The 26,610-nt window shown below is 43.1% G+C and overlaps 1 protein-coding gene across 1 annotated transcript in view; it reads right to left on the reverse strand.

Moving 5' to 3' along the window:
* The window catches only part of PCDH15 (protocadherin related 15), a 644,997-nt gene that overhangs the window by 157,664 nt on the left and 460,723 nt on the right, over positions 1-26,610 (reverse strand). The window contains exons 12-14 of the mRNA XM_054288317.1: positions 19,639-19,747; positions 15,020-15,132; positions 1,734-1,940 (exon numbers count right to left, since the gene is read on the reverse strand). Coding sequence (XP_054144292.1) covers positions 1,734-1,940; positions 15,020-15,132; positions 19,639-19,747 — 429 coding nt within the window. The remainder of the gene's footprint in view (positions 1-1,733; positions 1,941-15,019; positions 15,133-19,638; positions 19,748-26,610) is intronic.

Here is a 26,610-nt window from a genome sequence, read left to right on the forward strand (position 1 = left end):
AGGCTTGGGAAGCCTTGTGTAAAGAGCTCTCAGCTCACACAGTTGAAGTTCCTCATCTCAGCTTTAGTTTGCTCAGGTCTTAAGGTACTCCTGTAGCTTAATTTAATTTATGCCATTTAAACAGAGCACTTAATTATATCAGCACTTGGCAGGGCTGCTCTACTGAAAGGTCTGTTTGCAATGTCCCACCCATAAATTAATTCCTGCAAGGTTTATAGCAGGACTCTGTTATATTCCCACAGGGTTTCAATTTAGAGTGGGTTTTGTTCATTTTTTTCCTCAGACACCCAGTTAAGTGAGCACTCTCTTTCAGCATTTACCTGAGGACATGGAGTCATTTTAATATTTCAATTAACAGGCAGAATTCATTATGTCTGACCAGGGTCACCACTGGGAACTGGGATGCATCACACAGAGGGGGCTTGTCTCAATGTCTCATCAGCAATATTTAAATTTAAATATATTCCTAAAGACATGAATTTACTAAGGTACAATGAAACCATCAGGACACTGAAACCTGCAGAAGTTAATGACCATTCCCTCTGCCAACAATCCCACCCTGAGGTCCCATCCAGCTCCATGAGGAGCAATTTTAGCGTTTGGCCATTTTAGATGGGAGCTCTATGCAATTGCTGCACTCCCAGCTGGAATTCTGGGAATTCTCCTGTCCACAGCAGGTTAGAAGGATTCTGTGAATCCCTAGCACTGAATTGCAACACAGGCACTTCCATCTGGTTCTCTCACACCCATGTTACACCTGTAGCATGCCACAGCTTTGGAAAGGGCCGTGCATGAACCAGGTGGTGCCAAAGGAACAGAAACATGGAATATTCCCACCCAAGGAGGAGGCTGATCCCCTCTGGCTGTGTCAGAGAATCCCAGAATGGTCTGATTTGGAAGGGACCTTAAATCCCATCCCATTCCACCCCTACCATGGGCAGGGACACCTTCCACTGTCCCAGCCCCATCCAGCCTGGCCTTGGGCACTGCCAGGGATCCAGGGGCAGCCACAGCTGCTCTGGGCACCCTGTGCCAGGGCCTGCCCACCCTGCCAGGGAACAATTCCTGATCCCCAATATCCCATCCAGCCCTGCCCTCTGGCACTGGGAAGCCATTCCCTTGTATCACTGCACCACTGCACACCCTTGGAAAAGCCCCTCTCCATTCATTTAGATGTTAATCATCCCTGGATTTCTTTATCTCTCCCAGTGACAGCAGAACTCCACAACAAGAAGAAAACCCCAAAATAGATGTTACTACTTGGTTACTATTCCTCTGAAGATGCCTTTCACTCTGAGCAATGTTACACCAAAATCTGGCAGAGCAAAGAATTCAATGAACTTTGAGCCTCCTACTGTTCTTCCTACTCCTCTTTTTGCTTGAAATGAGGAATTCCTTTCTCTGTGACCTCCCCTTTCCCATTTCCATGGTTCAGGGCAGGCTGATCCCTGTCACAAAATGCATTTTGATTCCTCTGTGCTCTGAGCATTTATCACCTTCAACAGAGACTTCCAGAGATGTGAGCAAAACACATCAGAGAAAACCCATTTCCAAGCCTATCTGAACTCAGAACGAAACCAAAAAATCATAATGAAATTAAGATAAATTTTTTTTGAAATCATTGATCTAAATAGGTTTGTCTCAATAAAAAACAACCAAAAAAAAAAAGAAAAAAGGAGGAAAGAATCCTGAAAATACTAAAGCTGCAAGCCCCCCAAAAGAAGCAGCTGTACCTCCTCCACGTCGTTGTCCAGCACCACGAGCTGCAGGGGGGAGGTCAGGTTCCGGTTATCCGAGATGGTCGTTCCCACTGGGGAGGATTCCAGGATGAAGCCCTCGTAGGTAGACCTTGTGAAATAAGGCTTCTGGTTGTTCTCATCCAGGATCTCGATGTGGAGGTTGGCAAAGGCAGGGAGAGGGTGGCCGTTGTCTTGTTCAGCCTAAAACAAAATCACCTCATTGGTCAAAGGTTCCCAGTTATGAACATGGACTGGGGATGGTTCTACTTAAGAGTTGTAATTCAGTTTATAAATGGACTTTTTTTTCAGGACACCCTACTATGGAATTCAATATCACAGTAAAGAGAAATGCCAACTAAAAATTAGGTAGGAGACAAGAACAGGATCACCTTCCACCACAGTCACAAGAAATCCAAACCTTGTGCAAACACAGCTCCTTAAACTCTCAGGATTGAGACTTTTGGAAAAATCTCTGAGGGATGAGAGAAAACTGGGAATTGAGATTCTACAGCAGAACCCACAGCAGCAGTAAGAGAGTTAAACCCAAAGGGTGAGAACAGCACACATGGACACATTTGCTTCCCCTTTCCTCAAATCCACCTCTTCAGTGTTACATGAGTGGGATTTTAATTCTGATATTGCCTATTTTTAAACTCCAGACAAGTTTTGGTTGGAAGGGACCTTAAAATTCATCCTATTCCACCCCCTGCATAGGCAGGGACTCCTTCCACCATCCCAGGCTGCTCCCAGCCCCATCCAACCTGGCCTTGGACACTCCCAGGGATCCAGGGGCAGCCACAGCTTCTCTGGGAACCCTGTGCCAGGGAAATTGTGGATGCGCCCAGTAAAATTCTTTACATCCATGAATAACCCACACATCTCAATAGCAGCTCTGCACCACCCAGGAGTCCTGCTCCCTGATATTTTTCACCTAATTTATTCTTATTCTCAAACTTCCTAAAGATAAAAACACTAATTACCCATTCCAGAGTGCTAATCCTATAAAAACCTACAACCTACTTTCTTTTCCTGTAACCTCCCAACCAACAACTAATTAAAGCAAAGAAACAAGGGAATTAGGAGATAAAAAGTAATTTGGTCTTCAGTTTATAAAGAGCAAACCAGCTTTAATTACAGTCCTGAATATGACACTGCAGCAAGACAATAGTTAAGGCATTGAAAAAGCTTCCTGTTCCTATGTCCAAAATTTGTATTCCCAAAATCTGGATGTACACAGACCCTGGATCACAACAGAGAGATGCCTAAATTCCTGTTGTTAACAGGATTTTCTGTTTGCAGAGGTTTTACTTCTAATCTGGTATTTCCCTTTTCAAACAGATAATTCCTCATTTTTCAAATTGAGAGTCCAAGGAATCTCAGTCTGAAAAAAAACCATTTGACTTTATCATAGTTGTAAAAAATTTCTTATTTAAACTTTTCTTATTTAAACTATTATTTTAAACAAAAAATTTCTTATTTAAACTATTTACATCTTTACTTGGTCGGAAAAATGTTAATTCTTTTAACTTATAAAACAGCAATAATTTTATGATAAAAACTCTATTAAAGAAAAAGAAATATTAAAATTTTATATTTCAAATAAAAAGAAATATAAGCATAATAATTGTTATTTTTTTCAAAGGAGGTGATGACACCTTAAGTAATCCATTAAAAACTCATTCTTAATTTTTAAGAAAAAAATGGAGTTTTCTTTTTTAAACAAAGCTGGATTACTCTTGAACAACAGGATGAAATACCCCAGGCTCCAGTCTAGTCCAGTTGATGCTCCACTGAATGAAAATAAATTACATGGGTCAAAATCAATATCACAAAAATTACCAAAAATCATCAACGTCACCAGGACTCTGGCTCCTGGCCCAGGAAGGTGAAACTCCAAAAACATCTGGAGATAGAATTTTTGCCTCAAAGTACTGAAGGCATGAGAGAAAATCCAATGAAAAGTCTGCTCCTCAAGCAACACACACTGCTGGGGTTCTGTTTTATAAGCTGATGCATCATGGTATCACAGAATCCCGGAATCTTTTAGGATGGGAAGGCTTCCAGGGTCATGGAGTCCCAGCTGTGCCCAGTGCCCACCCTGTGCCCAGCCCGGAGCACTGAGTGCCACCTCCAGCCCTTCCTGGGACACCTGCAGGGCTGGGCACTGCAAAGCTCCCTGGGCAGCCCCTGCCAAGGCCTGAGCACCCTTTTCATGCAGAAATTGCTGCTGCTGTCCCAGCTGAGCCTCCCCTGGCCCAGCCTGAGGCCCTTTCCCCTTGTCCTGTCCCTGTTCCCTGGCAGCACAGCCCGACCCCCCCTGGCTGTCCCCTCCTGGCAGGGAGTTGTGCAGAGCCACAAGGGCCCCCTGAGCCTCCTTTGCTCCAGGCTGAGCACCTTGCCAGCTCCCTCAGCCCCTTGCCAGCTCCCTCAGCCCCTCCTGAGGCTCCAGCCCCTCCAGGGCTCTCCTGAGGTGCTCCTCCCCACAAAACTAACAATGATTGTCTATCATTAAATTCTCTTTTCTTCTCCTTCTCCAAGTAAAATCTGTCCCTTTCCAAAGTTTCCACACAACCCCTGTGAGTTACTCTATAAGAACACTGAAAGTTCCTTGCTATAAAGAGATCCTAAAAAAAAGGAAAATGCAAACAACAGAGTGTCTCAATCTTCTGAACAGCTTGAAACACCACAATAATGACCTTGCTTTAATGTCCAAGTGAGCCCAGAGCTCATTCTGGGATAAAGGCAGGAATATTCACCCAGGAAGGTGTTGCAGGCTTTGTTGAAGTACTGGGAATTACACATGGCCTAACACAAAGAGAGTTGTTTGCTCCCAAAATTGGACTTCAAATTTGAAACCCTGGAGCCCAAAATAACAAAGCAAAGGAGTTCTTCCTCACTGAGCACTTCCACTCAAAATCACTTCAGCTTTCTTTCATGTTCACCACTCAGAATGATGGATTAATTTTATTTTTTTTGTTTCCAAAGACACAACTATTTAAGGAAAAAAAAGGAAGCTTTGCCAACAGCCACTTCTTTTTGCCTTTTGTTTGAAACAAGGAATTTCATATTACAATGTGACGAACTGATTTGCTTTCATATGTTCCATGAAATCAGTCCTAGAAGCAACACCTGATTACAAGCAGAGCAGAGATTACTTCATAACGCTCCAAAAATATAAAAAAGCTGTAACATTAACAATTTTCGCTCCAGTGCTCCATTTCTTGGGGTTTTTCTTAGTGTGGGTTTTTTTTTTTCCTTCTTTGTTTTGTGGTGGTTTGGGGTTGGTTTTTCTGCTGTTTTTGGTTTTGTTGTATTTTTATTTTTAAGAGATGAAGTTATACCTCATGAGAGTTGTTCCAGACATTGAGTCCTCTAATGAGAGTGCAAACCCTTTTCCTTCACATTGCCCTGTTCAACACTTGCCTGGCCTTGCTGGACAAAGGTCGTTTCGTAACACATATTTTGGAGCACAAACAGCAAACAATTTACATTTTCTTCACCCAGAAAGCCACTGATATCTAAGCCACAAAACATTTGAGTTCCAGTCCTTCAAAGAAAATGTTTTAGTGTCAAAATAATGGAGGATCTCTGAAATAACTCTTCACACTTCTACCAAGACACAAAAAAGTAGCATAGGATTAGATTCTGGTAGTTAAGAGCAGCCAAGGAAAAAAAAAAAGTGAAATGTGTTAATTCTCACAGATATTTAAATGTTTTTGTTACATCATCTGTGCTGAATCTGCTTGTATCTATAGTGTCCATAATTTTATCCTGATGGGAGACGGCAGGAAAGCAGTTCCAGGAGGGATGCAAGGAGTTAATGGAAGGGTGTAGGAATTAACAGGACCAATAGGAAATGCACTCCTTGAAAAGCAGCAGATGAAACAACTCCCTCAAAAAATGAAAAATTAGAGCAACGCAAAAGGCTCCCTCATGGAAGCACAGAGAATTCCCAGCTAGAAAGGACCCACAGGGATCATCAAGCAGAATTCCAAGCTGGAAGAGACCCACAGGGATCATCAAGTGGAATTCCAAGCTGGAAATGACCCACAGATATCACTGAGTGGAATTCCAAGGTGGAAAGTACCCACAGGGATCATCAAGTCCAGTTCCAGGCCATCAGCACAATCCAGAGCTAAAATATTCTCCAGCCAGTTCCCAGTGCTCCCTCTCACTGCCAAAGCAGCAGGTCCTGTCCTGGAGAAACATCTAAAACAGAGCAAAAAGTGGCTCCCTTTGATAAAACCCAAGAATTCCCATTTCTCCATGGAATCCCAGAATCCACTTCAGAAATCCTCCATCCAAAAAAAATCTGTCCTAAGGTGCAAGGAAATGGAATTGTTTTAGCTAAGACACATCCATGCTGCTTCTTTTCTTCAGGACTACAAAGTTATCCTAAGCGTAAAAGAGGCTAATTAGGAATAAATTAAAAAAAAAAACAAACCAAACAACAAACCAACCACCAAATGGAGGGGTTTGTTTTCATGCCAGATTTTTCATTTGATAAAAATGGGAAAGTCCATCCCCGGAAGCAAAGAAAATCACAAAAAAAAAACCCCAAAAACAAATCCAAACCAAATTAATAATAATAAACCCAAACAAACAAACAAAAAAAATCAAAAAAATTTCTCTGTCCTTTCAATCCCAACAGGAAGATGAGCAAGTGGAGCTGAGGGGAGAGTGGTGCAAGGGGAAAAATGGGAGCTTTACACATCCCAAAAAATCTGGGACATCAGAATTCATTCCTGGTGAGGAGCTATGCATAAATCCATGTGGAAGAATAGCAGGGGGAGCTGCAAATTGAACTCCAAAAAGATCTCAGACTTAAGGAAAGCAAAATGAGGTGGTTGAGGGTGGAACCAGATGGGCTTTAATGTCCCTTCCAAGCCAAACCATCCTGGGATTCTGTAATCTATTATTTAAATGGATGGGATGAAAATCAGGAGCAGGGAGAGAGGGAAGGAAGGGCAGGGTGACCAAGGGGCTCCTTTGGAAGGGGAGATCACTCAGTAGAACTGCACAGGGAGGGCAGGGAGAAAGGAAGAACAGCATTTATCCAGATTTAGGCTAAATTTTAGGATTGGGAAATAATTCCCAAGGTCAGCATGTACAGCACAAGGAAAGAAGCACTAAACTGGATTAAAACTTGGCTTAAGGACAAGGAGAACAGAATGTCTTTAGAACACAGAAGAAAGGGGACTGGTGTCACTGTGGCAGGGAAATTAAATCAGCACAAAACGTGTCTGGACACTGGGCTTAAAAAAAGAAAACAAACCCCAAAACATCCGTTTTAGGGCCATGGATAAAGGGTGACTTCAGGACCAGCAAGACTCAAAATGCTGCAGGGCAGTGAACAGTAATTATTGTTAATATTAATTTATTAGATTGTTTTCCAAATATTACAGCTCTTCCTTCTTCCCTTAAAATCCCACCATATATGAAGCCATTAGGCCAAGTTTTAATTGCTGAATGTTACATTTTACACAGAAAGGAAATTTCTGACAATAAAAACATTACAGGACATCCCAATTATTGACTTCAATGATTTCATTGCTCTGAGAGTTCTTACACAAAATTTAGGTTCAATCTTACTGATCTGAAGAAATATTTTAATGGTTTAAAGGAAAAGTTTGGGTGCCCTGGACCATTTTTTTCCTTCATTCAAACCCTGTCCCTTCAACTCAGATTTTTAATTCTACATCAAATCCCATCACTGTATTAAACATGAGAGGGGGAAAAAAAAAGCTGTCTCAAAGAGAATTAATTGAATTCTGAGTTCACCTAAGGGCTGAACCTTTGAAAAACTAATTTAAAAACTTATTGTCCTTAGCACCTACAGAGATGCACAACCACAGGCATGATTTGGAAAATCTCAGCCTTGACAGGTAGAGGATGGAGCAACTCTTAATGAAAACGAACTTCTTCCATTCTTTTCCTAATCTGTTGCCCTGAGTGGAAACCCAAAAATTTAGAGGAGCAAAAAATAAGCACAAATGCTCTGAAATGCAAGAAAATTAAGACATGGGAAGAGGGGAAATTTAGAGCTACCCAAACAAAGGTAACAAAGGTGAATAGATGATGGAGCCAGGGGATCAGAACAGACCGCGAAGAGATAAAGGCTGAAATTCTTGCAAAAATCAACCAAACCTTGCAGATACGAAGTTTCTGAAAGGGTAAAAGTTAAAAAAAAAATAGATAATTCAGAACTTTTTAAGTCTTAAAACCTATGAAGCATTTCTCTAATCCAAGAGCTTCCAGTCCAGTGAGCCTCAACTGATGGGCATCTCCTCATTGCCTGCTGGAATTGTGCTGTCTGAAATTCAGAATAAAACAGCCACAGAATCACCAAGGTTGGGAGAGTCCTTCAAGGTCATCAAATCCAACCCAGCATCACCCCTAAACTGTGTCCCCAAGGGCAGGTCCTGATGTCTCCTGAACAATTCCAGAGAGGGTGACTCCAACACAACCCTGGGCAATTTTTTTCCAAATCCTGACCACTTTTTCAGGGAAAAAAGAATTTTTCTTTATGCTTAATTTGAACCATCCCTGGTGAACATGGATAAGAAGAATAACTCCAAAATCCTGCTTGAGGCTGCAGCCAAACACAGGAGCCTAGAGAAGCAGCTCAGATCTCCCTGGATTTCTCTTTTTATGACTGAATTTGTGTTCCATGAGGCAGCCCGGCCTCCCCTTGAGCCCAGGTCGGCATTCAGCCCCACAGCACTGCCTGTCAAATTTGAGCCATAGCAGGAATCACAGTTTGGGTGGGAAGGGACTTGGAAAACCATCCCACTCCACCCCTGACATGGACAGGGACACCTTCCGCTGTCCCAGGCTGCTCCAAGCCCCGTCCAGCCTGGACTTGGGCACTGCCAGGGACCCAGAGGGAATTCCATCCCAGCCACTCCCCACCCCGCAGGGAACAATTCCTTCCCAATATCCCATATTGATTTTCCCTCTGTCAGTCTGAACCCATTTTCCCTTGTTCTGTCCCTCCAGTTCCTGTTGCAGGGTCCCTCTCCAGCTTCCCTGAGATCCTGAAAGGTGCTGTGAGGTCTCCAAACAACCTTCTCTTCTAGAGAAAAACCCATTTTGTCTGTTTGTATCCTGCCAGCTCCTTGTCTCAATTAAGAATTCCTCACCCTGGCACTGCAGAAGAGGCTGGACTGCTGCTTCCTCCTCACTCCCACCAGCACTGGATTTTACAGGTGTCTGTCCCACCTTCTCCTTCCTCACTTGGAGGAGCCTCTGTCCTGCCCTGCCCTTTTCAGGACATCGTGCTCAGGACACCTGGATCTCTTCAGAGCTGCAGTGCTTTGCTCCCTGTTCTTTTCTCTATTTTCACTAATGATTTCTAATATTCCATTTCATATTCTATTTTTTTTCAGATCACCAAGCCAACCTTCACACTCTGTTCCCAGTTCCAACACCAAGATCTCATTCCTAAGTTCAGACCAGAACCCATCATTTTCATATAAAAGTTCAGGGTGATCCTTTCTGACATGTTTCACTTTATTTTTAAGCCATGCCTAATTTTATCAGCCATTTTATCACCAACTCAAATTGGTCTTGCAAAGTCCTTCTGTAATTCTGCAGTCAGTCCCTGAAGTTCCATCCCAAGAAGTGTTTGGAAGACATGGGGACATGGAGTAGTGGTGGGCTTGGCTGGGTTAATGATTGGAATTGATGATTTCAGAGGGTTTTTCCAAACTAAATGATTCTGATTATATCTTTGTCTCTACAACCAAAATATTTTCCATATATTATATATATGATTCTGTAATATCTCAGGATCAGAACTAGCTATTACTTCAGGAATTCAACCATTGAGATCACTCCTGAGACTCTCCAGCCTAGAGCTCTCCCCCTCAACCTCCCTGTGCTTCAAACCTGACCAATTTTTGCCCTTGCCAGTGGCTGGTAAACAATCTCTCCCAGTCTCCTCGTATTTCCACTTGGAATAAGAAACAGCCCTGTGCAATTACACCAAAAATGGCACAAAAATATCCCTATTTCCTACCTCCAAGGTTTGTCCACAGCTTGATTCTGAGGCTGATTCTGAAGCAATTCCTGTAATGCAGGAATTTTTGACAACCCTGAGACTAAAAAACAGGAGGGATCAATGAAGCTTCCATTGGGATGAGAGAAACCAAACAACCTCCAGAGTGAGGAGCTGGAGAGCATCACTTCCTGTTGTTCCTGCTGAGACCCATATCTGGAGAATCATGGACATTGGGAAGAGTTGAACTGTTGCACTCAGGCAGAAAAATTATAAAAGAAAGGCCTCATAAAATCAGGCTTGCTCTGTTAGATGAATGGCTGGCCTGTCATTCGTTCTAAGCAAGGCTAGGTGAAAATAATCCTGGTATGAACAGTTTGTTAACATACAAATCTATTCCTGGGTGAAAACCAACCAGCACCTGCATAAACATTAAATTTGGCCCATGATAATCAGAAGAAAATACATAAACAATTTAACAGTAAAGAGATTTGATGGACAAGTAAAATACCTTTTACTAACCAATAGAGTAACTGTCAAGAAAGCTACTGACCAACTGGAGTCACACATGATGTCTGTAAAACTGTATAAAAATGAGTTATGTGAATAAAGAACAGCCTTTTTCCTGCATGAAGAAAATGGAATCTATGTGATTTATTCTGATTTTGAGCTACACTGGGACTGTTGGGGGCAGCTCTCTGATCCAAAGAACCTCCCTGAGAAAGGAATCCGAGAGCCACAAAATATCCTGAGCTGGATGGACCCACAAGAATCATGGATCCAACTCCTGTCCCTGCCCAGATCCCCCAACAATCCCACCCTGGGCATCCCTGGAGAGGTCTCCAAACCCTCCTGGAGCTCTGGCCGTGCCCATTCCCTGGGGAGCCTGGGCAGTGCCCAGCACCCAGCACCCTCTGGGGGAAGAACCTTGCCCTGAAATCCAACCTAAACCTGCCCTGGCACTCAAGCACTGGGCAGCCATTCCCTGGGAGCAGAGATTGGAGCTGCCTGTGCTGCCCAGTTTGGCTGGAAATCCCACTCAGTTCAAAAATTCCAGCCAGGAGAAATTCCAGAGTAGACACTACAGCAAAAACATTCTCCATCACCTCTTGCACAATGGGATCCCAAACCAATTTCCCCTCTAACACTGGAATTGCAAACACCCTGCTCCACTCTGACCTTCCAAACAACAGGAAAACAACCCCACTGTAGAGCTGTTTCTGAGGAATTGTCTGCCACTGGGAGACAATTGTCTGTCAGCCTTGGCTGAAAGACCTCCTGGGACCACAGGGATACATCCAAGGGATCCAGAAAATGCCATGCAAGAATATTCTTCAAAATTCTCTGTGCTGCCCTTGCAGGAGGTTGAAGCACATGTCTGTGGGGAAGGCACCAAAACAACCCAAGGGACACAAACCAATTCTTTTTCACAGAATTCCAGACTGGTTTGGGTTGGAAGGGCCTTAAAGCTCATCCAGTTCCACAAGCTCAGGTTATAAGACTATTCACTATAAACCATAAAGCTCTTTCATTCAAGAAAAAGTCTTGTTAATAAAAATCAGGCTACATATGTTATTTGAAGCTGGGAATCTTATCTTTTCTCTCCCCCCCCCCGGCCTTTTTTTAATAATTTAATACAAGTTTTTTATGGAGATGCCCAAGTCACATAAATCCTCCCTAATTTTCCAAATACAATCAAACACAACAGTGGTTTATGAATTGACCAGCCAGGCTGGATGAAAACCCACTCTAGAAGTACCAATTTAGTTAAAAATTGATAGATAAATTGATTTAGTTAATTATCTAAACTACTCTAAAGCAATTTAATTCTACCCCTACACAGGTGCCCACATGAGATCACCAAAACACTCCTCTATTTTTCCACCTGATGTTCTAAAAATCAAAGCATTTTTAGTCACTAATACAATGCCATCAGAAAAGGAAAATCAATTTTTGCAGGCAAAATAAAATGCTTTCCTTGATTTTGAATCTGACAAAGATGCATTTGCTTTCAAGGGGAGAAAATGTGATGCAGTAATGGGTAAGGAAGGTGTCCCTGCCCATGGCAGGGGTGGGAATGGGGAGGGACATTTCCAACCTAAACCACTTTGGGATTCTCTGCCCTTCATTAGCACCAAAATATTTACAGGTTCAGTTTTTTTTTTTTTTCCACTGTTGCAACTCCTACAGGTTTTATAGCAGCTTTGAATAGACAAATGTCATGATTTTTCCTTAATTACTGGATATCAACCCACTGCAAACACTGAGGAGAAACCCCAGCAAGCTGATCAAAATTGCCTCTTCCTCAGGTGTGGTGAATTCTCCAAAGCACAGGAATTCCATCCATGAGCACTTCCCAGCCTGTGCCAGCACACCAGCCTCCCACAGCCCATCCTCTTGGCAAATGGATCATAATGGAAGTGCCACTTTAGATTCTGGCTGATTGATAAATACCCCCTGCTCAAACAGGAAAGGAGCAAAGTGCATAAATTTGATTAATTCTCCCATTTGCTTCATACTTTAAAAAAAAAAAATAATAAAACATGTCTGTTCTTGTTACCAGCTCTAAAAAGTGCCAATCTCATGACTACAGTGCAGTGGTCATGTCACTAATCTTAATTAAGCCCTTTCAGTTTAAAGGTTTAATCCACATATTGTGATAGCCTTGTTGTTGCCACATGGAAAATTCAATGGGAACCCCCCAAAAATCCACTTTTTTTCATAAGGAAGTTGTAATAATGCCCATGGTTGCTTGGCAGGGAATGGAAGTGCTAAGAACTTCCATAGGAGGGCAAAATTGGTTTTCTCCTTGCTTATTACCTAATATATTCCAGAGGTAAAGAACAGCTGAAATCCAGCATTTCTGATTAGGATGTTTAGGGTTTTTTTCATTGTCTCTCTCTTTGAGAATTCAACATTTATCAGCAATGCAGGTGAGTGCCCCCATTTCCTGCCCACCTTCCTTCCTGCATTCAAATATTCCTGTATTGACTTAACCACCTTTTCTATTTTACAGTTTTCCATAATATCTTAACAGAAGAAAAAAAAAAAAATCGATCTTCTCATATCAGAAGGAATATTTTAAAGATTAAATTCAGCACATGCTGCAAAAATAGCATATTTTCTGTTTGAAGGGAAACATCACACGTTGCACCCCTCCAGATAAAACAGAATCAGATCCTACAAATGCAAGAAATGAGAAATGTACAACACAAGAAGCTGAAGGTTTGATTTGGTACAAGCCTGAGCCATTATTCCAATGGTCCCTGAAGGATACAGCATAAAAACTTTTATTGCTTTTGCAAGTGGCACATAATCATTCTTACAGAGTGATCCTTTTCCTTACTGTTTCCTTATTTTCCCTGACTGCACATTTACCACAGCAACAGGAACCTACTAAACCCTATAAACATGGCCATTAATGATTGGAGTTGCTATTTAGGCACAGAAAATACCCTCTCCCACCGTTAATTGATTTTAAAATTGACATTTTGTGCAGTCAAGGTTTGGGAAGAAAGAGCTACAGGGCTTTAAGCTGTAACTCCTTAAGGATATGGAGAGTCATGGAATGGTTTGGGTTGGTAGGGACCTCAAAGCCCATCCAGTGGCACCCCTGGCATAGGCAGGGACACCAAGCTGTCCCAGGCTGCTCCAAGCCCTGTCCAAACTTGGTCTTGGGCACTGCCAGGGATGGGCTGTGCTTTAGGGCTTTTCCCAGTGCTAGGAGCTGAATGGGCAGCAGGGCAGGGAGGGATGCTGGCCCTGGGGCAGCCCTGGAGGCACCTCTGCAGTGCTGTGTCCAGCTCTGGGTGCTGAGCACAGCAGGGCCAGGAGCTGCTGGAGCTGAGCAAGGGCCTGGAGCATGTGGGTGCCCTTCCAGGCCAGGCTGAGGGAGCTGGGGCTGCTCAGCCTGGAGAGGAGCCCCAGCTGAGAGGGGCCCTCAGGCCTGGCTGGGCCTGGCTGCAGGGAGGGGCAGAGCAGGGCCCAGGCTCTGCTCCGGGGCCCAGCAATGGCACCAGAGCCACGGGCAGGGCCTGAGCCCAGCAATTGCCCTGCACAGGAGGCACAACTTCTGCCCTGGGCAGTGCCCAGCCCTGAGCACATTGCCCACACGGCCTGGGGGCTCTCCTGCCTGGGGCTGGGGCACAGCTGGCTGCACACAGTGCTGTGCCCTGGGCTCTGGGATGGCCCTGCTGGGGCAGGGAGGGGGCACCAGGTGCCCACTGAGCTCCTGCAGCCTCACACACCCTGGCATCCTGTGAATATTCACTACTCAGATATGAATTATTCACCTCTACCCCAACCTGATCCATGCTAATGATATCTCAGGTTTAGCTTTTATATTTTTCAGATTCTGTGCTGCTTGAGTGTGTGGGTCTGAGCTTCACATTAAGGGATGGTGAGCTCTGTGCACAGAGCAGGGAGACAAAACAATTCCTGCTCTAGCTGGGGACCAAGGACAAATGATCAGGCCCAAGAGCACAAACAAAGTGGACTGAGGAGAGGAAAACAAGGATAGGACTTCATAACCTAAAGCTGGAATTGGACAATGAAATCCAATATGCAAATGGAGCAGAACTGATCAAAGTGACAGACCCCATGACCGGGTGTCCATTTTGTGCCCATTTTGGTTCACCTTGGGTGCAGCCCTGGCTGGGCTCTTGTGCTGCCCAAGGTGGATCCATTGAGGCCTTTTAATAAATCCCTGCTTTATTCTTTAACTCTATCCAGCCTCTGTTCTAGGGCAGCCTTCACAAGACATCACTGGGATTCTTGAAACACTCACACAATGATCTGTATCACTATGTTTCAAAATGGGCTGTGAACTGAACACATAAAACAGAAACCAGCTGCATTCTTAGGACAGCAGGGCTCATAAAAAGCAAGGGGACAAGGGATGCTGAGCTTGTTCACACAATGTAAAGTGAAATGTTACAACTCTGCCAAGGTTCATTCTGTTTCCACAAACGCTTCACACCCTTCTTCCCCCCATGGAGCTAAGTGATGCCTGACAGGCTAAGACACAACACGGGATCTAGAGAAGGGAAGATGAAGCTAATATTTTGCAAGGATGTCAGGAAAGAAGCTAGAAAAAAACCCAGAAAAACACCAACCTGAAAACCCCCACTAACAACCAAACCAACCTCATCAGGTCAAGGAAGAAAAGACTAAAAAGGAAGAGAAAACCACAGAAGAGACACCAGGCCCACACTACATTTTCTACAGAGCTTTTTGTTTTCCAAAGAATATCAAAATACTGAAAAAATTCAGCCCAAATTACCTTAATAACCAAGTCAAACTTCTGATGTAAATCCCTATTTATTGGCTTGAGGAGTGTCAGTTCAGCTGTTGTGAGATTCATATGGAAATACTGGGGATAATCCTCAGGAGTACCTGCAAAAAAAGACATGAGGTTTGAACAGCTCTGAAAGGTTTAGTCCAGCAATGTGTTTATTTTACTCATTAATCAAAAGAACAAAGCCTCATTCTGTTATTGGAAGGATAAAATATTTCCTTATGTGTACACAGAGCTTAAGGATACTATGAAGTTATGTGTTAATATTATTAGTTCCTTACTCTCCAAAACCACAAAGATTTCTCTCAACTGGGACTCCCTAAGTACTTGACAACAGCAGGAATATTATTAACAGCACATAAATAATAGATATAAGTAATAACAACATGGTAACAACAGATCAGTTATTTTAGAAATTCTTCTGGGAAACATTTTTCCTCAGGGAGGAAGCATTAAGATGAAATTTCAAATTATTGTTAGCTCTAAGTGGTGTTTTCATGGCTGTGAATTTCCAAGATATTCTCCATTCAGAGCCTGAATGGATTTAGGAGCCCATGGAGATGGAGGAAGGGCTGTGCCTGGCAGCTGCAGCCCAAAAATGCACCTGTGCCTAAAGCCAAAAGGTTCTAACACCACAGCCTGGCACAGGAGGAGGGAAAAATCCCAGCTAAAGCAATTCTGAGCCCTGAGATTCTCAAAGAAATGGTGCAGAAAGGCCCAGAAATCCCAAGTGTTCCACACAGAGCAAACTCTAGCATTCCCAGCTCAGCAGTACTGCGAGAGCATCCCAAGGAGCCAAAATTCTGATTATAAGAACCCTAAAATCTTGAAGAGTTCAGGTCTGGGGGCAGTCCTGTCAGCAGCTGAGGGCAGAAGGCACTCCTGGCTCAAGGGATAAGAACCCCAAAAAAAAATCCCTGAGCCCCTAAAGCTGCCCTGGGAGCAGCACAAACTTGGCCCTGCCAAACCCTGCACCCAGCCAGGGCTGAGACATAAATTGAAAACAAAGGAAGAAAATTTTCCTAATAAATGCTGCTGGTTTTTGTTCCCTTTACAAGTGCAATGGTTAGAAAGTACTCTCAGAAATCCAGGAGATAAATTACTGCAATAATTTAATTTCCAATTGTCCAATGACAACCATCTGCTAGATAGATTATATACATAATTTAATAGATAATATATAAAAATAATACACAATAAACAATACTACATATAATATATAATCTATAATACATAAGATATTATAGTATATATAATTAATATATATAATCTATAATATATAAGATAATATATGTTATCTGTATTATAAATATATATCTCCACATATATTTTTTTTCTGTGATTCTCTTAATCTACACTGATATCTATCATTGACCCAAAAAGCAGCAAAAGAATCACCATGCATTATTTTTTCTCTTATACCACCAGCACAAATGCAGAGCTTCAAGTTCCAGGTCCTGTATCCCCTTGCCCTGCCTTTAAATTTCACGTTCTCATTAATTAATCTAATTCTTGAAGAGCTCAAGGCACCCAGCAGGAGCTCCAAAATTCTGGCAGGAAACAGATTGTTGGTTTTAAAGGCTGCACATCAGCAGGGCTGCTGCTGAAGCTAAAAAATGTCACAAAATTAGGGAAAAAATGCAAAAAACTCTGAGACAAGAGGATAAAAAAAGTGCCCTAAAGGAGAACAAATATGTAGGGGAGGGTAAAAGTCACAAAGGGGTCTAGAGAAGGGAAGATGAGGTTGATATTGTGTAAGGATATCAGGCAAGAATCCAGAGGGAAAAAATGGAAAAAAAAAAAAAAAACCAACCCAAAAAACTCCACTCACAACCAAATCAATCTCAGCAGGTAAAGGAGGAAAAAGGCAGCAAGGGGGATGATAGAAAAATTTTAAAAAATTAGGGATAACACAGGTGGATGCCCAAAATCCTGACTGGGGATTCCTGCTCGGCTCCTGCCCACCTCAGGAAGAGATTCCTGGATTTTTTAAACTTTGGGAACCAGCTTTTCCAGGAACAGGGATATCTGCTTCTGCATGTACAAAATAATTTTCATTTTGACAGCACAGAGCAGCCCTCAGTCCATCTCTGCCTGTGCTGAAATCCAGGGATGAACTCTGAGGCTCCTGGCTCCAGAAATTGCATGGGTTTAGAGAGGTTGAAGGATCAAAACGTGGAGCCAAAGTTCCAAAGGCAAAAAAAAGCTGATTGAAAGGAAAATTCAGATTTTCTCAAGGACTGACCCCAGAGAAAATGAAGGCTTCAAATTGCTCATAAAAAGAATATTTTATTAGTAATTTATTATTAAACATAATACATTTTACTATGAAAAACAATACAATTTTCTAGCCAAAAAATGAAATTTACTCGTAGAATCAATAACACTGCTAATAAACACAAAAAGGAAATAAAGGGAAGGGCCTTGATGCATATCTGGATAAGTCCAAGCAATGTGGGTGCATTGCAAAGACTCAAAGAAATTAACATTTCCAAAAGCCAAGGATTGGAAAAATTAGTGTATTACAAAAAAATAAAAAAAACCCCATAAATATCCCATTCCCAAACCTTAAATATATTAAATATCCACAGTGCCCAGATCATGTGCCTTGCACAGGTGAGCAAAAAAACCCAAATAAAACGGAATCAAATTAAATAAAATTAAAATAATTCTAATAAGTAACTTATTCTCTCATTCCACAGTTTCAAACCTCCCTGTGTTTAAAAAAGGACATTCCTAAAGATATCAAGGAGAAGGAGGTTTAGATCTAAGAAAAAGGGGGGGAAAAATCCACAAAATAAGACATATCTGCAAGGGCTGTTTTCTGTGAAACTGCTTAATATTTTCTGAGGCTAAAACAGAAATAGCAAATCCTGGAAGAAATGAAGACAGACTTCAAATCCAAAAAGAAATCCTTAGGAAGAGCATGGGGGAGGGAAAATAATGAAAATAAAAGAGAAAAGCAGATGAGGAAAAAAAAAAAAAGAGCAAAAGGAGGAGAAAAAAAGGAGGAAAAAAGGTACAAAGAAGCAAACAAGGATAAAAAAGAAAAAATGAATTTTAAAATAAAGAAGATAGAAAGTAGAAAAAAGAAATGAGGAAAAAAGATGGAAAAATTAAGAAGGAAGAAAAAAGGATAAAAAGGAAAAAAGAAAATTTGAAAATATAGGGGAAGTAAGGAAAAAAGAAGAAAAAAAGGAAGGTGAGAAAAAGGAACATATAGGGGGAAAGAAGGAAGAAAAGAGAAGGAACACAGGAAGGCAAAAATCAGGAAAAAAAGAAGGAAAAAGGAAAATAGGGAAACAAGGAAAAAAGAAGTGAGCAAAAAAAGAAAAGACATGTAAAGAAAAGAATAAAAAAGACAGAACAAAGATCAAAAGGTTAGGGAGGAAGGGGAGAAGAAGGAAAAAAGAAAAAAGAAAGAAGAAGGGAAAAAGAAGGAAAACAAGTAGAACAAGGAAAAGAAGTAGAATAAAAAAGTGAAAGAAAATAGAAGAAAAAAGAAAGGAAAAAACAAAGGAAGAATGAAGGAAGGGAGATGGAAAAGAAAAAAGAAAGCAATAAAGAAAAAAGAAGAAATAGAGGAGGAAAGGAAAAAAGTAAAGAAAGAAAAAAAGAACAAAAAGAAGAAAAAGGAAAGAAAGAAAAAGAAATGGAAAAAAAGGAAGAAAAAAATACGATCCCCAAACAAACCCAAATTGCTGCACCACACCTTCCTGAATTATTTCTTGGAAGTCCGAACAGCCACTCGAATATTCCCAACATCCTAAGTTAGGGACACACAACCTTAAATAATTTCACTCCTGAAGAACACTCTAAATTATGCAAGAAACCTTAAGAAGTTGGCCTAAAAGTGGCCCTAGGGGTGGAGCTGTTCCTGCAGAACTTAGGAATAAAATCAATTTATGACATTTATAAATAAATCCATTTGCAGAGCTAAACTTCCACAAAATCTTCACCTGCACCTCACCTTGGCTGGGAAAACCATGGATTCAACACAGGGAAGACAGGGAAAGATGGGATTCTACAAAATTCTCCCTTTCCAAATCCCACAGAAAGGTCCCTGGGTGGATTTTGGGACCAGGTGGAACCCTGAAACTGCCAACCATGGTCACATCCTACAAACCCAGAAACAAATGGCAAACACAGGGAAGCAAAAGGAAAAAGAAGAGAGAGCAGCATAACCAACTAAACCAACTTTAAATTACAAAGGAAAGCTCACAGGCAGCAAAACTGGAGGTGGATGTGGTAAGATCCTTGGAGCTGCCCTGTGCTATGTGATTTTTGGGATGAAATTTGCTTTAACTGCCTTTTTTTAGCCTTTTTTTTTTTGTACACATCCCAGTAGAGATCTCCTTTCCCTCCCTGTGTTGTTCCTTTCACTAAACCAGACAACAATTCTGGATTTAATCTAAATAAACACTAATAAATAACCACAAGAAATCAACTTCCACGTGGCAATAAAACAACAGGCAGAAAAACAATTCCAAACATCCCACTGACCACAAGAATAATTTTTAATGAGGGTTCCACTCTCCCAGGCAATCTTTTCTTGGCTGACAATAAGCAGATTGGGAAGGATAGGAAAAGTAGCAGACACCAACCAACTAGGATGGAGTAGAGGATGCCAGGTCGATCTGAAGGAGGCTGGATGTTCCTGTCCTGGTCTATGGCTTGGATGGGTGGAGTGACAGTGATGGGATTCACATGGACCTGAAATGAAAAAAACACATTGGAAACAGAGCAATTAGAAAGCCAGCAGAGAGACCTGGAGGTTTAGCACAACAACAGCTCACTGGGAATGGTATTGGAGAAAGAAAAACCTTCAGAATGAGAATATTTACAGCTCATGGCCCCTTTAAATCCAAATTAACCAAGCAACATCAACATTTCTATAGCAGCCGCCTTTCTATGAGATACATCTGGAGGATCTAAGATCCTACAGATCCTGGAGGAAAGGAACCACAAAATCCCACAACGGCTGATATGGAAGGGACTTTAAAGCCCATCCAGTGCCCCCCCAGCCATGGGCAGGGACACCTTCCACTGTCCCAGGCTGCTCCAAGCCCCAAAGTCCAGCCTGGCCTTGGACACTGCCAGGGATCCAGGGGCAACCACAGCTGCTCTGGGCACCCTGTGCCAGGGCCTGCCCACCCTCCCAGGGAATAATTCCTTCCTTATATATATCATCTAAATTTCCCCTCTATCAGTCTGAACCCATTCCAGCCTGTCCTGACACTCCAGTTCCTGATGAAAAGTCCCCCTCTGCCTTCCCCAGAGCCCCTTCAGATCCTGGAATGAGCTGTGAGGTCTCCACACAACCTTCACTTCTCCAGCTCCAACTTTCTCAGCCTGGCTCCACAGGGAAAGTGCTCCAGCCCCCTCATCAGCTTAGAAGCTGATAGTAAACACTTGATAGAGGAAGCTCACAAATACTTGACTGAATTTCTATAAATAGTCCCTCTAATCAGGGATTTCAGCCATCACACAGTGAAACACAGCAAATGCCTGAAAATAGGAAAACAGCAAGCTGAACTGGAGCATCATTAGGAGCTGGGATGGCTGTGATGCACAAATATACAATGCAAAAGAAATTTAAAGTACAGACATACCACAGTTGAGAGGGCCACAATACACAGAATATCACCAAACAATATCAGAAAGCTTCACCCCACACACAGTAACACCTTACCAGGTCAGAAGGCTTCAGGTATCTGCCCACACAGAGTAACACCATCCCACTTCAGAAGGCTGCAAACAACTGCCCCTCCTGTGCTTCAGCCCAACCTTTGATCCCCTCATGTTGATGCACTGCACCTGTGTGCCCTCTGCTCCTGTGGGATTGGTCAGTGCCCCTGGGCTCATTAATGGCTCATTATCTTTAATATCACTCACCTGTCCTGCACAGCTGCAGCCCATTGGGGATGAGGCTCAGCCCCAGCCCCACTCCCAATGACCACAAACTCTGTGCCCACACACCAGCCCCGTTTGCAGGAGGTGCTGGGCACTGCCAGGGCAGCCCGAGCTGTAGGTGGTGGCAGCTTGGGGACACATCCTGCACCATCTGGGATTTCAGGAGCTGACAGCCCAGCAGGGCCACAGGGCCCTGGACATGAACTCCAGCCCTTTTCCTTGGGAAACAAAACTCACCTCTGACAACAAAGGTGTGATTTACACAGAGGAATGCTTCAAGCATCATCACTTGGTTGTTCTTCAGCCCAACCTTTGATCCCCTCATGTTGATGCACTGCACCTGTGTGCCCTCTGCTCCCTGTGTGGTTGGTCAGTGCCCCTGGGCTCATTAATGGCTCATTATCTTTAATATCACTCACCTGTCCTGCACAGCTGCAGCCCACTAGGGATGAGGCTCAGCCCCACTCCCAATGACCACAAACTCTGTCCCTACACAGACATTTCAGGGAAAGTTACATAGGACAAGCGTGGATGGGTGCAGGAACAATTCACCGTTATTTGGAAGTGAATTCAAATGTTTAACATGGAGATGGAATTGTAGAATCATGGAATGGTTTGGGTTGGAAGGGACCTTAAAGATCCAAAATCCCACCCCCTGCCATGGGCAGGGACACCTTCCACTGTCCCAATCCAACCTGGCCCTGGGCACTGCCAGGGATCCAGGGGCAGCCACAGCTGTGCTGGGCACCCTGTGCCAGGGCCTGCCCACCCTGCCAGGGAACAATTCCTAATTCCCAATGTCCCATCCATCCCTGCCCTCTGGCAGTGGGAAGTCATTCCCTGTGTCCTGTCACTCCATCCCCTGTACAGAGCCTCTCTCCTTCTTTCTTGTAGCTCCTTTAGGTCCTGGAAGGCCTCAATGAAGTCACCCCAAAACTGGTGCCAGCATTCATCTCTGTCAATCCAGCCTCCAGTGGCAACTCCAGAGCTGCCATTCCCAAGTCCCACATTTTCAGTGACCTTGGATGCTCAACCAACCACAAATGTACCACACATGGATGTCTGCACACCAGGCTTTCCCCTCCCCTTGGAACATTTCCCTGCATGACAAAAACCCTTAATGAGCTCTGTGAAAAGCCAGACACCCTTTTTTTTCCCCCACATACAACTGATCCTGGCAGCCTTTCCTTTGCAAAGCTCTGTGTTCTGCAAGAGGAGACTTGAAATTTAGCATGGGAATAGGAATGAGACAAGCCCACGCTCGGCCAAGTTTTGGCAGAGCTGTCAGAAATCATCCTGCTGTGAGCTGGAAGGGAGCTGGGAGAGCTTTGGCATTGCTGAGGGGAATCTTTCAGGGAAAAGGGATGAGCTGGAAGGGGGAGAAGGTGCCAGGGGTGGAGGAAAAGCAATTTATTGATCCTTGTGGGCAGTCCCATGGTCATTGCCACCATACCCCAAGGTGTGTCCCCCAGACATTTCCAGCAGGTTTCTCAAATCCAGAGGCTCTTCCAGCCTTTTCCACACCAGAGTAATTTAAGATACAGACATGTCAGGGATAGGCACATTAAAAAGTGAGGGTGGATGCTCTTGGCCTCCCAAATTGGGACTGGGAGTCCTCACTCCACTCCTGCTCATGGCTGTTGTCCCTGTCCCACTAGCCAGGTCCTTTGTCACCACACAATTCCATTTAGGATTCTCTGAAAAATTAAACTCTTAAAAGTATAATGAGGGAGACAAGCTCAAAATAGGCAGAAAGAAAGAGAGAAGAAGATATATTTGACATCTGCTTAAATTTTTAAATGGCTTTAGGATGGCATAGAAGTTGCATGGGAAGAGAGAAGATTATGCAGAAAACTGACCAAGACTAAAATGCTATTTTTAAATTCACTGATCAGTTGGAGCCCTCTCAGAAAACTCCACGTTTGAGTTAGAAACATGAAACCAATCCACAAAAATCCACAACAAAACCAATCCCATCTGTTAGTCTGGGTTTAAATTCACCATTAATGCCCAGAGCAGCGGTGGCTGCCCCTGGATCCCTGGCAGTGCCCAAGGCCAGGTTGGATGGGGCTTGGAGCGGCCTGGGACAGTGGAAGGTGTCCCTGCCCATGGCACAGGGGGTGGCACTGGATGGGCTTCAAGTTCCCTTCCAATCCAAACCCATCTAAATCTCCCCCCTGTCAGTCTGAACCCATTCCCCCTTGTCCTGTCACTGCAGTTCCTGCTGCAGGGTCCCTCTCCAGCTTCCCTGGATCCCTTCAGACCCTGGATGTGACTGTGGGGTCTCCCCACAACTTTCTCTTCTCTAGGCTGAACAGCTCCAACTTTAATAATTTAAAGCTGTTTTGAATTAAATTGGCTGATGTGCCTTGATGCAAAACTCAAGGTGGTTTCATATTGCTTTAATAATCCACAGACAATGCAGCATCTTTTTCACTCAAATTTAGAAATTCGAACTACAAAAACATCAATAAAGCAATAAAGCAGCCATTACATTAATAAATGGATAATAGCACATTAAGAAATTAATCAAAGCACACATAGGGAGCTTAAGAAATTGTGTATATGCTTTAAATCAGAAATAATTGTTTTAAAAATGAGGAGTCAAAGTAGGTGTCTTCCACAGGCATCCAACATCCCTGAAAGAGGCTGAAAAATCCCCTACCAGGCTCCTTCTCAGGAGCTTCATGAGGAGATGGAAGCTCATTAAAAGGAAGGGAGGACAGATTAATGAAGGAGTGAAGTGTCTGAGGTGCCCATGGGTGCCAACTGGAGGCAAAGCAAGAGCACCAGGGGGTTTGGCAGGGAAAGGATGGAAAAAGTGCCAGGAAAGTCAGCAAGGAGCCACAGCAGGGCAGGGAGATCACTCAGAATAAACAGCTGGCCTTCAAATCCCAACCTCTGCCATGGGGAACATGAAAAGCTGCCCAAACTCTGGCAGGTGATTAAAAAACAAACAGATCTTGCCCATCTGAGGGTGGAACATGCAGTCGTTTATTTTCCTCATTAGGGAAAATCTCCCTCAGTTATTGGTGGGGTGATTAATTGACTTCCAGGTGTTCAGTACAGCAGAACTGGGTAGGCCAAAAAGCAGAACCCCAATTCCACCTTGCAACTTTTAGCACAAATATTAATAAATTTTTTAAAAATCCTCCTTCAAACAGAGCAGTGATGGGGAGCCTGCCAGGGAGTCTGCAGGGCCACGAGATGATCAAGGCAGAAAAATACTTAAAAAAAAAGCTCAGAGAGAATAAGGTAGCAGCAAAAACCTCATTTTCCTCTCCTTATTTTTGTGTTCACCATGGAAGGACAGCAGCACCTTCTCCATGTGGAATATCCAGCAAGACCTGCAAAAATCCATGGCCTTCAGAGATGTTATGGAAGGAACAAGGCAAATTTAAGAGTCCCATTTGTGCCAGGGGGTTTTAGGCTCCTACTGAGCATTGTGAATAAAATAAAGATAAAAGATATTTTTATTAAAAGATAAATAAAAGGTATTTTTAATTAATGTATTTAAATGGTGCTTAATAATTCAGGGGTGCATTTGCATTCAAAAATCCACACAGGATTTTTGGGCACCTGGCTATGTATTGATTTCACCATCCCATGATCCCAGGGAATGATTATGAAGGAATTTAAAACTGAGATGCAGAATATGCATTTGGAGCTTTCAAGAACAAAAGAAAAAACACCCCAAAATCAACATGAATTTAAAATAAAAGTAATATATTTTTTAATATTCATACTTTTTTATTATTATGATTTTAAGATGTCTAGGAATGCCAGGCTTCCAATAGGATGATGTGGACAGTGTAGAATTCTTTTTAAAGTCAAGGTACAACAATAATTGTTACACAGCTGATAACAAGGATTTAAAAACTCAGATTTTCTATTTCTTCCATCTACCTGAGATGTAAAGCTGAATTTGCCAACCATAGATACTTAGGGAAAACTTCCTTTGGGCACAATGAGAAGGAGAAGAGAGGAAATGGCACATTTTGGGAGTTGGAATTACACAATTTTCTACTCAGAGCTGCTTTTTCCACTTGTGGGGAGGTTTGTGATGTATTTTGGGGGGGTTTGTTGTGTATTTTGGGGGGTTTTTGCTTATTACCATAAAAATCATTGCATTCTACAAAACTGAAAACCAGTTGAAGCCAACATTCCTCAGCTAGGAAGGTTCTTTCCTGAGCAGATAATACATTCCTGAGAGGTGTTTTCTGCACAGCTGAAGACACCAGACCATGAACCAGCTCCAGGTTTCACTCTGGTGATGCTGCACTGATGATTCACAACCACTTGAGCTCCCACCAGAGATATCCCTGGGGCTCATGGGCCAGGGACACCACACAGGTGGAAAATACTGCAAAGGATAAAACTGCATGGAAAGCAAGAGTTCCCAACGTTTTGTTGGGATTCACCAAGGTGAGCTCAAGAAATCCACTGAGAGAAAGCACAAAAAACTTCACTGTCAATTTATTATTGAGCCAAACATAGCAAGACATTTTCTACCCACAAGTCCCACTGAAAACTGCTTTGTTAAGGCACGAGGGTGGTCAGAAACCTAAACCAGAGGGACCTGGAGCTCCTGGAGTGGGGCCACCTGGGATTTCAGCCTAAGCGACCCTGGGATTATGTATTAGCACAATCAGCCCCCACTGGACATCTCACAGCAATATTTGACAACCTGAAAATTATTATTTTTGCAGGCAGCTCTAACTGTGGCCAGTGCACTTCAGGTGAAGTCTCAGGACCTTCCCCCTGCATCATTCTCACAGCTCAGCTGAGGAATTTGCTGCTGAACTCTCATCCCTCTGGAAAACAAGGCTGAGGAGCTTTCCTCCAGATGGAAAATGTCACTAAAGCAACACACGTTGCCCCTGGTGCCATCCAGAACCCCTTCCCAGGGAGCCTTGCACTATTAAACCAACAAAGTCCTTGAAGAATTGATAAATCATTATGGTGACACAGGTTCTCCTTGTGCTTTCCTGAGGTTGGGATACGAGCTGTAAGTGGGAAATGAGCTGAGTTCTCTCCATGCTGTGCAGAACTGTCTGTGACTTTGCCAACACTCAGCACTAAAACAGCAGGGAGAGCTGCAGAACCATTCCAACATCACTCCTTGCTGCTGCCTCAGCTGCTCTGCCAGCACAACAAGGGCTGTGACAAAACACTAATGAGCAGAAATCCATCACAGAGCACTTGCATGTCAGCAAAACGTGGGCAACGTTTCAGTGGAGCTATCCAACCACAAAAGAAGTCAATCCAAAAAGCAGGAATCGTGCTACAAATGTAGGAGGTGCCACCAAAACCTCATTGTTAGTCAAACCATGTCACATCAAATCTCCCATTTGTAGGGTCTCACCGTTCTCCCTCTTTTCTTGCCTTCCCACTGGCAGCTACAAGTTCCTGCCTTTGATCAGAGTCTCACATCAGGAGCCTGCAGGAATTCCTGTGCTGCTCTCTGAAGGCTGATGTGACACACAGATGTACAGGAATCCAGGGGGAATGGGATCTTCTGACCCCTCACATTGCCACAACACAGGAACCCAAACTGTGGGACAAAACCTCACCTGAATGCTTTGGAGAATTTGGAAGCAAACCCCAAGCATGGATTTAAAACACACTCTGAAGCTGAAAGAGAATAAATTCTCTGTAGAAAA

This window comes from Melozone crissalis, unplaced genomic scaffold (genome assembly GCF_028551555.1).
Source record: "Melozone crissalis strain CALT ecotype California unplaced genomic scaffold, PUWL_Pcris_2 ptg000062l_1, whole genome shotgun sequence".
NCBI classification, from domain to species: domain Eukaryota; kingdom Metazoa; phylum Chordata; class Aves; order Passeriformes; family Passerellidae; genus Melozone; species Melozone crissalis.